The following is a 15,451-nucleotide window of genomic DNA, read 5'->3' as shown; positions in this document are numbered from 1 at the left end:
CCTTTTAAATAAATTCTGGGGATCTTATGTACAGCATCATGACACTAGTTATAATACTGTAGTGTTTTGAGACAAAACTGACTAAAAAAAAAAGATTAAAAAATTTTGCATAGTTTACTTGAGATTTGCTAAGGGAGGAGATCTTGTGTCTTCACAACTCACACATACATATAACTACATAGTGATAGATGTGTTAATTAATTTGAATGTGGTAATCATTTCAAAAAGTATACACACATCAAATCATTTTGTATACCTTGAATATATAAAATTTTTGTCATTTATACCTTAATAAAGCTGGTTAAGAAATATTTTGGAAGAGTCTTGAATTTTCTATACATAGTTTTTCCTTCTGGTAGATGAAGGGGAAAAAAACATATATATATATATATTTTTTTTTTTTTTTGAGATGGAGTCTCACTGTGTCGTCAGGCTGGAGTGCAGTGGCACAATCTGAGCTCACTACAGGTTCAAGTGTTTTGAATTCATGATTTCAGAGTGCCTGACTCTTTTTATCAGTTTTCTATTGCTGCTCTAATAAGTTATCACAAGTGCTTTAAAAACACAAATGTATTTAATTTATCTTGCAGTCCCAGAGAAGAGAAGTCCCATGTCGGTCTCACTGGGCTAAGATCAGAATGTTGACACGATACATCTTTTCTGGAAGCTCTAGGGGGGAATCCATCTTCTTGACCTTTCCAGCTTCTAGAGGCTTCCCAGGTTCAAGGGATTCTCCTGCCTCCGCCTCCCAAGGCGCTGGGACTACAGGCATGCGCCACCACACCCAGCTAATTTTTGTATTTTTAGTAGAGACAGTGTTTCACCATGTTGGGCAGGATGATCTCGATCTCTTGATCTTGTAATCCACCCGCCTCAGCCTCCTAAGGTGCTGGGGTTACAGGCGTGAGCCACCACACCTGGCCAAAACATGAATTTTTAAGTGACTTAACAATTATTTAATCAGTGTAATGGATGTGATATATAAATTTTAACTTTCTCAGCTACCAAATGATTTTAGGAATGACTTACATTTGGCTCCCTGTGACAGATAAAACAACTTTGCTGTAGCATCTTAGATAAGTGAGGGAAAAAAAAAGAATCTTAAGCTATGCATTAGTTGTTGAATTATCACCTTACCTCACAAGCTGCCTGACTATTATTAAACTGTTTGGTCAACAGTTCAATCCACTGAAGCATTGTGGGCTAGAAAAGAAAAAGAAGTCAGTCAAAGCATATGAACTTCTGAGCCAACAATAACAAAAACCAAAAGATATCTGATAAAAACATAAATGACAAAAAAATCCATAGTATAAAAATCATACCTTTTCTTTAGAATGAATAAATGTCTCTAGGACAAAGGAAGTGCTTAACTGTAAGAAAAGATAAAGCAAAAAAGCTTCAATCATTTTAAAGTAGTAAATTTTGACAGAATTATTTAAAGTTCATATATTTATTACCTTTGCTGTCATTAAGGACACAGCTTTAGGATCTGGTAATGTACTGGGAATACAACTACACAATTGCCACATAAATCTAGAATTTAAAAATAATCATTTAAAATTCACACATAAGATTTTTTAAAAATGTGTAAAATATCTACTATGAAATTTACCAAACTTACCCAAAATATGTATGTTCAAAAATGTTTTTGTCTTGAAGAAACTGCATGTTATCATGCCAAATCCACTGAAAATAAAAATGTTAACATTAGATATATGATAAAGCAGTTTACTTCATTACATTTCACCAATATTAGACAAAAAAGTCTCTTCCAAAAAACCGCAAAATAAAATAAAATCCATGCACTTAAAGTTCATTTTTTCCCAAGTATAATCATATAAATGGTTGCTATTAATATTTTGTAATTATTAATACTTATCTGGCTACCTCAAGCAATTGTGAGGTTTTTATTGTATTTATAAAAATGCTCCAAGAATTCTGAAATCCTATTTGAAGAACAAGTATATAAATGAATAAAATATAAGTCATGTTACATTCTGATAACGTTATAAAAGAAAGGTTTACATTTAAAAGTTGGCACAATACTTAACTCTGGTTGGCAGACCTAAATCAGACGTGATTTGTTTACAAAAATCATGAAAAATTATTTCTGACATTAGGACAGTAGGATCACTGTTTTTGTTTTCATCTGTCTGAATACCTTAACTATGACTTACGTTTTTGTCAGCTTCATAAAACTATTTTTATCTAGATGTTCTGACTATTGATATTACTAGCTGTCTTTTGTAGGGTTATACTTCTGATTTTATTTTGGAATTTTGGTTGGTTCATTTTGAGCTGAAAGTCCCAACTTTATCTTTAATCTTCCATTGAAGATTTTCAACTTTCCCTCTTTGCCTCTCCAGCCCACTACACTAATTTAGAACTTAATAGGGTTCCTGCTTTACAGTGATATTCCAGAAATCACAGTCTAATCAGTGAATAGCCTGCTTCAGAGTTCTTCAGCATTTCCAGGCACAAAAACTTTCTATTAAGCCCCTGTATCAGACTCTATATCAGGCAGAGTCTGATAGCATTCTGCCCATCTCATTCAGTACTTTTTATAATAAGGGAGCCCCATTCTAAACTCTGGATTCCAGCCATGAGCTCAGTTGTAGATTCTGTGTCACAACTTTTGTCCCTTCAACCCCACAATGGCCTAACTACTGGTCAACATGATCTCCTGGACCTAAATGCTGGTAATACTGTGGTTTCTATCACATAAGTGCTTTTGGTTCTGCTCTATTTTTGTTTTACAGAAACACTCATCTGTTTGACAGTCCTTTTTATACTGTATCTATGTATGTGTATAGCTATTTTCTGTGGATTTTTTTTCTTTTTTTTTTAAAGACAGGGTCCCACTCTGTTACCTGGGCTGGAGTGCAGCAGCATGATCACAGCTCACTGCAGCCTTGACCCCCCTGGTCTCAGGTGATCCTCCCACCTCAGCCTCCTGAGTAGCTGGGACCACAGGTGCGTGCCACCATGCCCAGCTAATATATATATTTTTTTTTTTTGTAGAGATAGGGTTTTGCCATGTTGCCCAGGCTGGTCTTGAACTCCTGGGGTCAAGCAATCCACCTACCTCCCAAAGTGCTGAGATTACAGGTTTAATCTCATCCTGCCCACACTGCCCAGCCACCCTAGCTATTTTCTTTTCTTTTTTTTTTTTTGAGACAAAGTTTCTTTCTTGTTGCCCAGGCTGGAGTGCAATGGCGCGGTCTCAGCTCACGGCAATCTCCACCTCCAGGTTCAAGCGATTCTCTTGCCTCAGCCTCCCAAGTAGCTGGGATTACAGGTGCCCACCACCACACCCAGTTAATTTTTGTATTTTTAGTAGAGAGGGGGTTTCATCATGTTGGCCAGTCTGGTCTCAAACTGCTGACCTCAGGTGATCCACCTGCCTCAGCCTCCCAAAGTGCTGGGCTTACAGGTGTGGGCCAACGCACCCAGCCTTACCCTAGCTATTTTCTACATAACTGTCTATCCTCATCTTGGGCCACTTTTCCTTGAACTTCCATCACAGCCATATAGGTCTCCTTTTGGCTTCCAAAACATGCCAATAAGCTCTGTCCTTCCTAGGCAATTTGTACATAATGTTTTCTTTGCCTGGCCTGGAGCATTCTTCACATGATTACCTCTTCTCTAACTCTCAAATTTCAGTTTAAGGTTAAGTTCCTGAAGCATTTCCTGACCCTTTTCTAGCAATCACTATCAACTACACTTTCTGAGAACTCTTACCTTCTATTATCTGGAAGAATCATTACAATTTATAATTAGTTTGCTTAATCTCTTTTATGCTTCTAAAATGTTTTATGTTATCTTTTGGGATTAATAACTATGCTTTAAATGTACAAATCTAAAAAACCACATTCTGCTTTATATCTAAAACCATATTAATGTTCATGCACACAGTATTTTACATTTTAAATTTAATTTTAAGAAAACATATAGGCACACCCACTTAAAAATAGTAAGCTGGAACAATTATAGAAAAAATTGTTGGCTTAGGTCTGCAATGAAGAATTTTCTAATGTACAGGCATATCTCATTTTATTGTGCTTCACTTTACTGATGCTGTATTTTTAAACAAATTGAAGGGTTGTGGCAGCCCTGCAATCAAGCAAGTCTATTGGCATCATTTTTCTAATAGCATGTGCTGCTCACTTTCTGTCTCTGTCACATTTTGGTAATTCCTGAAATATTTCAAACATTTTCGTCATTATTATATATTATATTACATATTATATTATTACGGTGATCTATAATCAGTGTGATTTTTGATGTTACTGTTGTGATTGTTTCAGGGTACCACGAACTACACCCATATAAGACGGCAAACTTAATACATGTTGTATGTGTTCTGACTGCTCCACCGACTAGCTGTTCACTTTCTCCCTCTCTTCAGGCCTCCATATTCTCTGAGAAAATACTGGAATTAGGCCAATTAACGACTGTACAATGGCCTCCCTGTATCAAGTAAAAGGAGGAGTCACACATCTTTCACCTTAAATCAAAAGCTAGAAATGATTAAGCTTCCTCACTTTAAACGAGGGCCCTGTCACTCACACACACACACACACACACACACACACACACACACACACACAAGTTTGAGAACCACTGATGTAAATAAACAAAATACATCATCATTGTAAAGGTTTTATTTAAAATTTCATTTTACTTCACAAGTGGGCTAATTGTCATTAAATACTGTTGGATACTTATATAAAGTAAGGTCTAGATTTGTCTAATATCTTTAGGGCAAAAGGCTGTGCACAAAAATGATTAAAATTAATTGAGGTTATGATGATGGTTGAGATAAATTTTTACACAAATAGTTAAGTTTAGTAGCTTCAAATCTAATGAAGCCATTTATAATGAATACCATCTAATCCAGCTGCTAAATCCAATTCATGGAATTGAAAAACGACAACATTCCTGGCTTTTCACCATTAACACATGTGCAGGCAAGATACTAGTTAAAAGCATTTGAGAACAATCCTGTAATCCCAGCACTTTGGGAGGCCAAGACGGGCGGATCATGAGGTCAGGAGCTTGAGACCATCCTGGCTAACACAGTGAAAACCCTCTCTACTAAAAATACAAAAAAGAAATTAGCCTGGCATGGTGGCGGGTGCCTGTAGTCCCAGCTACTGTGGAGGCTGAGGCAGGAGAATGGCATGAACCCAGGAGGCGGAGCTTGCAGTGAGCTGAGATTGCGCCACTGCACTCCAGCCTGGGCAACAGAGCAAGACTCCATTTCAAAAAAAAAAAAGACTTGATCCCAGTATTACAAAAAAAATTTTTTTTTTCCAGATAGTAAAAGCTGAATTGTCTAGATGAATGCATACAATTTAATTAGGTGTGCATTTCTGGAGATGATTTGCTTTTTTGTGTTTTTGGCTGACTGAATTCCTAACACCAAACCAACACACATTCAGTTATGTACTCAATAATGTACTATTACTACTTAACTACATTATGAAATGAAGAAAGCCTCATAACTACAAATGAACACGTTTTTATTCCTTAGTATGTAAAATACATTTTTTTTTTGAGACGGAATCTCACTCTGTCTCCCAGGCTGGAGTGCAGTGGCGCGATCTCAGCTCACTGCAAGCTCCGCCTCCCAGGTTCACGCCATTCTCCTGCCTCAGCCTTCCGAGTAGCTGGGACTACAGGTGCCCACCACCATGCCCAGCTAATTCTTTGTATATTTAGTAGAGATGGGGTTTTACCATGTTAGGCAGGATGGTCTCAATCTCCAGACCTCGTGATCTGCCTGCCTCGGCCTCCCAAAGTGCTGGGATTATAGGCATGAGCCACCGTGCCCGGCCCATTTTTTTTTTTTTTTTTTTTTTTTTGAGACAGAGTTTTGCTCTGTTGCCCAGGCTGAAATGCAGTGGTGTGATCTCGGCTCACTATAACCTCCACCTCTCGGGTTCAAGAGATTCTCTCGCCTAGGCCTCCTGAGTAGCTGGGATTACAGGTGCCCACCAACACACCCAGCTAATCTTTGTATTTTTAGTACAGCTGCGGTTTTGCCATGTTGGCCAGGTTGGTCTCAAACTCCTAGCCTCAAGTGATCCACCCGTCTGAGCTTCCCAAAGTGCTGGGATTATAGGCATGAGCCACTGCGCCCGGGTGTAAAATACATTTTAATGGCATTTCAATTACAATGCAAGCTTGAGTGCATGTGTCTATATCATGAGACACAACAGAAGGAACACTTACAAACCCATCATCCAATCTCAGAAGCAAAACATTACTAACCTCACAAATTGTTAAGTCACTCTAATTCCCTCAACCTTTTTGCTCTTTTTTTTTTTTTTTTTTTTTGAGATGGAGTCTTGCTCTGTCACCCAGGCTGGAGTACAGTGGTGTGATCTCCATTCACTGCAACCTCTGCCTCCCAGGTTCAAGCAATTCTCTGCCTCAGCCTCCCAAGTAGCTGGGATTACAGGCGCCCACCACCACACCTGGCTAATTTTTGTATTTTTAGTAGAAACAGAGTTTCACCATTTGGCCAGGCTGGTCTTGAACCCATGACCTCGTGATCTACCCGCCTCGGCCTCCCAAAGTGCTGAGATTACAGGCATGAGTCACCACACCCAGCCGCCTACTCTCTATTAGTGATATTTTCTACTCCATTTAATCTCATTCATTTTCATTTACTGGTCTTATGTCAGTATTACCAAGATTATTTGTAAATACTCTTAAGATCTACTCAGAATTACAGATATCAACCTGTAGAACCTGTTCTTACACTACAGTATTCCTTGCATAAACACGTAACATATTTTTAAAATGTTGCTCAAGTGAAATTAACTTATACCTCTAGTAACTCTGACGAAACATCAAATTTGTATTCTCTGCCATTTTCTTCCTCTGGTTCCATGCGTTTGTAAAACAGCATATATGCACTGTGTGTCTTTAAGAGGCAAGAAAAAAATTTATTTTCATTTTGACAAAGTATTACTCTAAAAGTAGACAATGCACAAGAAAAAATAAAATAAAATTATACATGAAAAAATGGTTACCTTTTCAAAAGAGAAATCCATAAATTTATCTGTAACAGAATCATAGGTCTTGGTCTGTTTAAAAATACAAAAGTTTTACTTCTTTGAAAAAATGGGTATACTCAGCTATATTTATATATAAATTATTTCATAAACAGCTATTTTATACTTAATAGTAACTTTGTAAGTAGTTTTCAAACAACACCGCCTTCATAAAAATTCTACGTACTTCACAATTTGGCCAATATATCCTAATATCTTTTTTTCAGTTTTTATTATTTTTATTATTTTTAGATAGAGAACACCATAAAGTTATGACTGAGAAAATTTTACTATAACAAAAGAGAACAAATGAAGACAGTGAGGCCAGGAAATAGTTGGCCTTGTCCTAATTTTGGTAAATGCAATAAATAAGTGGAAATAAAAAGTGAATTTAAATAGTTCTTTCTCAGCAACATTATGAGAAAAGCATATTATTAAAATATCTCATGGGCATGAAGCTGTAATTTATTCTGACAACTCAAAACATCTACCTCCACCAATCCTTCACAAACATAATTTTGAACCTCAAAGTTGTAAGTAACTTTATGCAGATGAAATGGATTTGTCAGTACACATTTTAAGCAATCCAACTGATGGGAGACAGCAAATGAAGCATCAGAAAAAGGTAAGAGTCAACCAAAGATAACACACACACACACACACACACACACGATGCAAAGGAAAGGGACCATAAAGATAACACACACACACACACACACACACACACACACACACACACACAATGCAAAGGAAAGGGACCATACACACACACACACACACACACACACACACGATGCAAAGGAAAGAAAAGGGACCATGAAGTAATAAGAAGCAATCAGTAAAGATCTAGAATCTGAGAATCTGAATAATAAAGAAAGATCACAGGACAAAAGGAGGCTGAACAAAGTATCACAGAGAGGTAAGTGAACATATGGAATATTACAAGAATTTAGTGGTGGGGCTTCTGAGAACTTAAAGGCTGTTTCCTAATGAGTAAGGAGATGAGGATTCTACTGGTAATGCTGGAGAACATCAGGTGTGCTGTGACAGAAAAAATTTAAAAAGCCAAGGGAAGCAGACAAGCAGCATTATGGGCGACGAAATCAGAAGGGACAGAGGCAGACATTTTTAAACACAAAGATTCAAAACATTTTTTTTTCTTTGAGAAGGAGTTTTGCTCATCTCCCAGGCTGGAGCGAAATGGCTCGATCTCAGCTCACTGCAACCTCCGCCTGGTTCAAGGGATTCTCCTGCCTCAGCCTCCTGAGTAGCTGAGATGACAGGTGCCCGCTATCACACCTGGCTAATTTTTTGTGTGTTTTTAGTAGACACGGGGTTTCACCACGTTGGCCAGGATGGTCTCGAACTCCTGACCTCAAGCAATCCGCCCACCTCGGCCTCCCAAAGTGCTGAGATTACAGGCCTGAGCCACCACGCCCAGCCTACATTTTATTTATTTATTTATTTTGAGATGGAGTTTTGCTCTTGTTACCCAGGCTGGAGTGCAATGGCGCAATGTCCGCTCACTGCAACCTCCACCTCCCGGGTTCAAGCGATTCTCCCACCTCAGCCTCCTGAGTAGCTGGGACTACAGGCACCCGCCACTACGCCCAGCTAATTTTTGTATTTTTAGTGGAGGTGGGGTTTCCCCACATTGGCCATGCTGGTGTCAAACTCCTGATCTCAGGTGATCCACCCACTTCGGCCTCCCAATGTGCTGGGATTACAGGTGTGAGCCACCATGCCCGGCCTCAAAACATTTTTTTAAAGATACTTTACCATAAAATATATAAAAGAAAAAAAGTGGACCTGCAATTTGAAAAACTACTTTTTAAGAGAAGAGCCTTGCTCTTCTTCCTTCATTTTTTTTTTTTTTTTTTTTTAAAGGAAACATTCAGCCGAGTACAGTGGCTCATGCCTGTAATCCCAGCACTTTGGGAGCCCAAGGTGGGCGGTCACAAGCTCAGGAGATTGAGACCATCCTAGCCAACATGGTGAAACCCTGTCTCCACTTAAAACACAAAAATTAGCTGGGCATGGTGGCGCGTGCCTGTAATCCCAGCTATTCGGGAGGCCGAGGCAGGAGAATCGCTTGAACCAGGAGTTGGAGGCTGCAGTGAGCCAAGATCACGCCACCGTACCCCAGCTTGGTGACAGAGTGAGACTGTCTCAAAAAAAAAAAAAAAAAAAAAAAAAAGGACATTCTAGGCATAACATCTACAGACACAATTGGTTTAGTGGTGGCTTTAGTAGTAACTCAATATTTACTTCCCTATTCTACCCATTTCTGAATTGTTAGCAAGTGGACTGCCTTTCTTTTTCCATTCAGCGGAGTAGAGACAAGAACACCGAGAAGCAATAAGGAAGCCCTTCATTAAAATCTGGAAAGTGTATCATTTCTCAACTTTTGACTAAGATCAACTATAAAATCCAGACTGTAAATGGTTAATTCATAACAAATATGGTTAAGTCAAAAAACAACTTTAGGCCGGGCGCGTGGCTCACGCTTGTAATCCCAGCACTTTGGGAGGCCGAGGCGGGCGGATCATGAGGTCAGGAGATCGAGACCACGGTGAAACCCCGTCTCTACTAAAAATACAAAAAATTAGCCGGGCGTGGTGGTGGGCACCTGTAGTCCCAGCTACTCGGAGAGGCTGAGGCAGAAGAATGGTGTGAACCCAGGAGGCGGAGCTTGCAGTGAGCCGAGATTGAGCCACTGCACTCCAGCCTGGGTGAAAAAGCGAGACTCCGTCTCAAAAAAACAAAAAAAACAAAAAAAACACAAAACAAAACAAAACAACAACTTTATTTGGGCTAATCTATGAAACGGAAATGACTAATATTTGTCTTGTGAGAATCAAGAGAATATTTTAAAACAGTTCTCAGAAAATTGATAATAGGACAAACTGCCTATAGAGAAGTGAAATTATTACAATACTCCAACCTAAATTTCCTTTAAATATCTATTGTTGGCTAGGTGCCGTGGCTCACATCTGTAATCCCAGCACTTGGGAGGCTGCGGTAGGTGGATCACTTGGGTTCAGGAGTTTGAGACCAGCCTGGCCAACATGGTGAAACTACACCTCTACTAAAAACACAAAAATTGGCTGGGGATGGTGGCAGGCACCTGTAATCCCAGCTACTCCCGAGGCTGAGACTCGAGAATAGCTGGAACCCAGGAGGTGGAGGTTGCAGTGAGCCGAGATTGCGCCACTGCACTCCAGGCTGGGCGACACAGCAAGATTCCGACTCGGGGGTGAAAAACAAAAAAGTCTTTTCTCAATTATGTCGCAGAGAAGATGTCCTTTTTCTATCCAGTATCTAGTGTTATCCAGGTTCCTGCTGGTGTTATAAAAAGCACTGAAAGAACAATCCTTTAAAACTTAGCTCAAGCAAACTTCCTTGCCAAACCTTTTTTTAATTTCTTTTTTTCTTATTGTGAATCAGGTAGCCTCTTGAGCCACAGTAAGCTAAGAGAGACTCCCTTGTCAAAGATTTTTCAGATTAAGTCAGTAAACAGTAATTTCTTTTTGCTCTGCTCCCACAGAATTCACTGAGTAAACAATTTACTCAATCCTTATTCTCATGGCACTGTAATTCAACTCCCATACTACTAAGCTTTTTATTTGTCTTACCTTCTTCATCAGGCTGTTGTGGAAAGCAGAAATAGCACTTTAAAAATATTTCTGTGAACATACTAAACTTCCAATAAATATCAATTGAATAAATTTTTTATTTAATCATAGCAATTAAAAGAAAGTTAAGCGACTCTGCTACTGGATTTTATGATATGACAAAGCACTTGGAAAGACACAAACCATTTATATTTCTGAATAAAACTTACCGTCATCTCTCCACCAAAACATTCAGATGCAAGTTGAGCAGAATCAAAAGGTTTTACCTCAGCATCATTAAAAAGATACCTAAAATAGAGCATACAGTATTAATCCAGTATGCATATGAGTAGCTTCATATTATGTCTACTATTTTTTGAATAACCAATGTCACAAGTGTCAAATTATTATTTCATGAGGTAAATTCTAAGTTCTTATTTTTACAATTCTAATCTACTAGAAATTGGAAATATAATTTTATAACATACTCTTGTCTTTTTTTTTTTTTTTTTTTTATTGAGACGGAATCTCGCTCTGTCACCCAGGCTGGAGTGCAATGGCATGATCTCTGCTCACTGCAACCTCTGCCTCCTGGGTTCGCGCCATTCTCCTGCCTCAGCCTCCTGAGTAGCTGGGACTACAGGCGCCCACCACCACACCCAGCTAATTTTTTGTATTTTTAGTAGAGACGGGGTTTCACCATGTTAGCCGGGATGGTCTCAATCTCCTGATCTTGTGATCCGCCCGCCTCGGCCTCCCAAAGTGCTGGGATTACAGGCGTGAGCCACTGCGCCCGGCCTATAACACACTCTTAAGCACCTTATAATCAGATAGATCCATTTATGACCTAGGATTAACAAAAGAATTCATAAAAGAAATAAAACAGTTTGCTTAAATATAACATGTAACGCTATTAGGAAAAATTAAGAGATGAGAGAACTTTCAAAGACAGGTACCATTTCAAAATTTATGATAAAAAAAGATTCAAAATATACTTATGGAAACATTCAAATGGATAAAAAAAGGAAAAGGCACCATGGACATGATGGGTGAAGGAGTGAAAAATAACTCAATGAAACTATTCTGCTAACTGAAAATCAATTAACAATCGTACATTTTCTTCAAAGCAATATCCCCAGCACTTAGAACAGTGCCTAGCACACATATAGTACCTATAATAGGCCAGACCCTACCTAACAATATCTGAAGACCAAAAAACAGGTACTGGGGACTGGTTTAATGACTTCCAACCATTAACCTGATAAAAGGATAAAAAGAAAGTGTGTGTGGTCCACCAATAGGAGGTGAAACAAGCAGAGCATGCAGGTAACTTCTAATGGCACATATAAGACTACCCTGCAGAAGATATTCAATAAACAGCTCTTGAATGAATAGAGAAGATAAGAGTTGAAATGTTGTCTATAAATCTCCTAAAGTTGTCTGCAAAACTGTGTGTTCATTTCTCCGAGGAAAGGATTCAAATTCTCAAGAGTTAAAAGATTCGTATGTTTAAGAACTGATTTACACTGTCTGTTGAAAGTTATCTTCATTTAAAAATTTTGTCTGCCTCGTTTCCAACTTTTGCGGGAAGTTTGTAGAAAACTAAGCACTGAAAACATATCAGAAAACTACCATAAATTCTTAAAGGAAAAAAGTTTTGAAATATTTAAAACTCACCATTTATTGTTTTTATAAGCATAGGGATTTACTATATCTCTGATAAAGCTATAATAGTGTCCACCATCTGCCGTTCCTGTGTGAACAGTCACTCCTATCAAGTCATATTCATAGCTCTCTGAGTCTTTTGAATGATCACTGACTTCTTTAAAACCTGAAATGATTTACATAGAATGGAAATAATTTTCCAAACTTCACAACAGTTACTTAGAAACACTTTTTAAAATAAACTTTACTAATTACAATATATTATTAAAGTCATTTTAATAAAATAAAAATAATTTTCCCAATGTCACAAGAGTTACTTAGAATCACTTTTTATAATAAACTTTATTTACAGAAATAGGCACAAATAGTTTATACGTTAAATAGGTACAAAACAACTATTTGCTAGTCATTTACCATCCTTAGCCTACTACCATAAAGGACATATTATATAAACCACTAGATAAACAACCATGTGTTAGTATATAATTATGGACAACTTCAATATAAAGTATAAATATAAAATATTTTTGTTTAATCTGAGTAGTCTTTTGAAACAGGTAATATAAAATGCTCCATTCTATTTAATGTTTACTAGGAGCAGACAAACATAAGACCTAAAAAGGAATTAGCATACTTCTTTTATTCTCACGTTAAGAAAAGTGGCTTAAACATGGTTTCCTTTAAAAAAAAAAAAAAGGAAAATGAACCAATGTACTGGCAGCTTCCAAATACACATCAGTTAATAAAAAACATTATGTATTAAGAGAAAATAAAGAAAAAGGTACACTTCCTATCCCGAAAGATTTAAAATCTAAAGGTAATAAAATATACTGAGGAAAAAAATGTAGAATGGTCTAGTAAGTTTGAAGACGATGTATGATTTATGATCTGTATGCCACTACCACACAGAAAGGAAAAAGTAGAATACGGAATAAGGAAATGATGACATATGGCTGACTTGAGGGTACAGTCTGAACTGGAACATGAAGAGATAATTAGGTCAAGGTGTCAAGGCAGTGGCTGAGGAGTATACATATGCTTACGGAGGCAGTGCCAGGATCTGACTGCATCACTTGTGGCCTAACAAATTCCTTTATCCTAGCATAAATTCTGCTATCTCCACAAGTGGAAACATCACAAGAAATACAACGAAGCACAGCTGTGAGGAGGTTCTGTTCTGCTTTTCCAGAAAGAAATTTTTTTTTCAAATAGATGGAGTCTTGCTCTACCATCCAGGCTAGAATGCAGTGGCATAATCATAGCTTACTGCAGCCCTGGACTCCTGGGCTCAAGTGATCCTCCCATCTCAGCCTCCCAATAGCTGTGACCATAGGCATGTGTCACTGCACCTAATTTTTCAAATGGTTTAATAATAGGTCTAAAAAGTAGGATGTATACATACAATGCCCACTTCTTAACTTCGCCTGTCATCTCTACTGGTCCATGTCCTACAACTTATTTTTATTTTTTTGAGACAGAGTCTTGCTCTGTTGCCCAGGCTGGAGTGCAGTGGCGCCATCTCAGCTCGCTGCACCCTCCACCTCCCAGGTTCAAGTAATTCTCCTGCCTCAGCCTCCCAAGTAGCTGGGATTACAGGCGTGTGTTACCACGTCCAGCTAATTTTTTTGCATTTTTAGTAGAGACAGGGTTTCACCATGTTGGCCAGGCTGGTCTTGAACTTCTGATCTAAGGTGCTCCACCTGCCTCAGCCTTCCAAAGTGCTGGGATTACAGGCGTAAGCCACTGCGCCCAGCCTTCTACAAGGTATAAATATACTCAAAGCCTAACAGTAATAATTCCCTGTCTTAACTCTGTACTTCTTTATAGCTGTAGTTTCCATCTTCTCTACTCTCTTCAAGGAAAGGGTATGTCTCCTGAAAAAATAGTGTGCATTCATTGTTTACTCCTCTCATCTCCCATTGAGTGAGCGTAAAACATGTATTGGATACTCATTAAGTGCTAGGCACTGGAGTTAAAGATTATAACATGGTTCTCTTTCCTGAAGCTTAGCATACACTGTAAGTGGCTTCTCCAAACCTTTAAAATTTTAATCAGAACTCTTTGTACAAATAAGACGTTGCCAGGACCCTAGTTTAGGCAAAACAGAACTTATTCCTAAAGAAGGATAAATGAGCAAGAGGCTGGGCACAGTGGCTCACACCTGTAATCCAAGCACTTGAGGAGGCCGAGGCGGGTGGATTGCCTGAGGTCAGGAGTTTGAGACCAGCCTGGCCAACACGGCGAAACCTTGTCTCTAACAAAAATACAAAAATTAGCTTGGCCTGGTGGTGCGTGCCTATGGTCCCACTGCTTGGGGGGCTGAGGCACAAGAATTACTTGAACCTGGGAGGTGGAGTGAGCCAAGATCATGCCACTGCATTCCAGCCTGGGAGACAGAATAAGACTGTCTGAGAGAAAAAAAAAAAAAAAAAAAAAAAAAACCCCACAAAAAAACAACATAAAAAGACTTACCCCACGAGATCTAAGCTCCACAAGAGCAACAACCGTGCTTATCCTGTTCACCACTGTGTCTCCAGTATACAGAAGAGTGCCTAGGAACATGGTCCTAGTAGATACTAAATGTTTACTGGTTAACTGACTGAATGCATGACATTGTCTTAACCTTCTCCCTTTTAAGATTCAATTTTTGTTAACTGTGTAGTTGATGACTTTATAATTATGACTACCTTGTTATGGAGATTGATAATAATCACAGAAAAGAGAAAGAAATGGAAAAATCACCTTCTTTCCTCTCACTCTTTCCCATAAGAAAATCTTCTGTATAGGGCGTCATGTCCAAACGTAATGGGAAGGAAAAGTGTGTATTCACTTTCTCTTTCATCATCGTGACCATATTAAATGTATATCTCATAGTATTGAAACTCAAAATGCGAGGCAATTTCTTAAAACATGCCCTGAGAGACAAGAAAAAAATTAGTAAAGATTATTTTTCACAAATAACTTCAGTTGGTTTGATTTCTGTTATGCCAAATCCATTTCAATTTTCAACTCGGAGTTAAGAAGCATAGTAGTCCCCCTTATCCGCAGGGGATACCTTCCGAGACTCCCCGTGTCTGCCTGAAACTGAGGACAGTACTGAAACTATGG

At 38.4% G+C, this 15,451-nt stretch overlaps 1 protein-coding gene across 3 annotated transcripts in view; it reads right to left on the bottom strand.

Annotated features, from left to right (window-relative positions):
* Window positions 1-15,451, bottom strand: part of USP34 (ubiquitin specific peptidase 34) — a 297,846-nt gene that overhangs the window by 47,598 nt on the left and 234,797 nt on the right. For all 3 annotated transcript variants that reach the window (XM_032176545.2, XM_032176542.2, XM_032176541.2), the window contains exons 49-57: window positions 15,086-15,258; window positions 12,356-12,509; window positions 10,909-10,987; window positions 7,044-7,097; window positions 6,839-6,934; window positions 1,622-1,686; window positions 1,458-1,533; window positions 1,323-1,370; window positions 1,138-1,203 (exon numbers count right to left, since the gene is read on the bottom strand). In XM_032176545.2, the coding sequence (XP_032032436.1) occupies window positions 1,138-1,203; window positions 1,323-1,370; window positions 1,458-1,533; window positions 1,622-1,686; window positions 6,839-6,934; window positions 7,044-7,097; window positions 10,909-10,987; window positions 12,356-12,509; window positions 15,086-15,258 (811 nt within the window). The remainder of the gene's footprint in view (window positions 1-1,137; window positions 1,204-1,322; window positions 1,371-1,457; window positions 1,534-1,621; window positions 1,687-6,838; window positions 6,935-7,043; window positions 7,098-10,908; window positions 10,988-12,355; window positions 12,510-15,085; window positions 15,259-15,451) is intronic.

The sequence above is a fragment of the Hylobates moloch genome, unplaced genomic scaffold (genome assembly GCF_009828535.3).
Source record: "Hylobates moloch isolate HMO894 unplaced genomic scaffold, HMol_V3 SCAFFOLD_15, whole genome shotgun sequence".
In the NCBI taxonomy this organism is placed as follows: Eukaryota; Metazoa; Chordata; class Mammalia; order Primates; family Hylobatidae; genus Hylobates; species Hylobates moloch.
The sequence above is the reverse complement of the archived record's forward strand: the minus strand, read 5'-3'. Positions and strand labels throughout refer to the sequence as shown.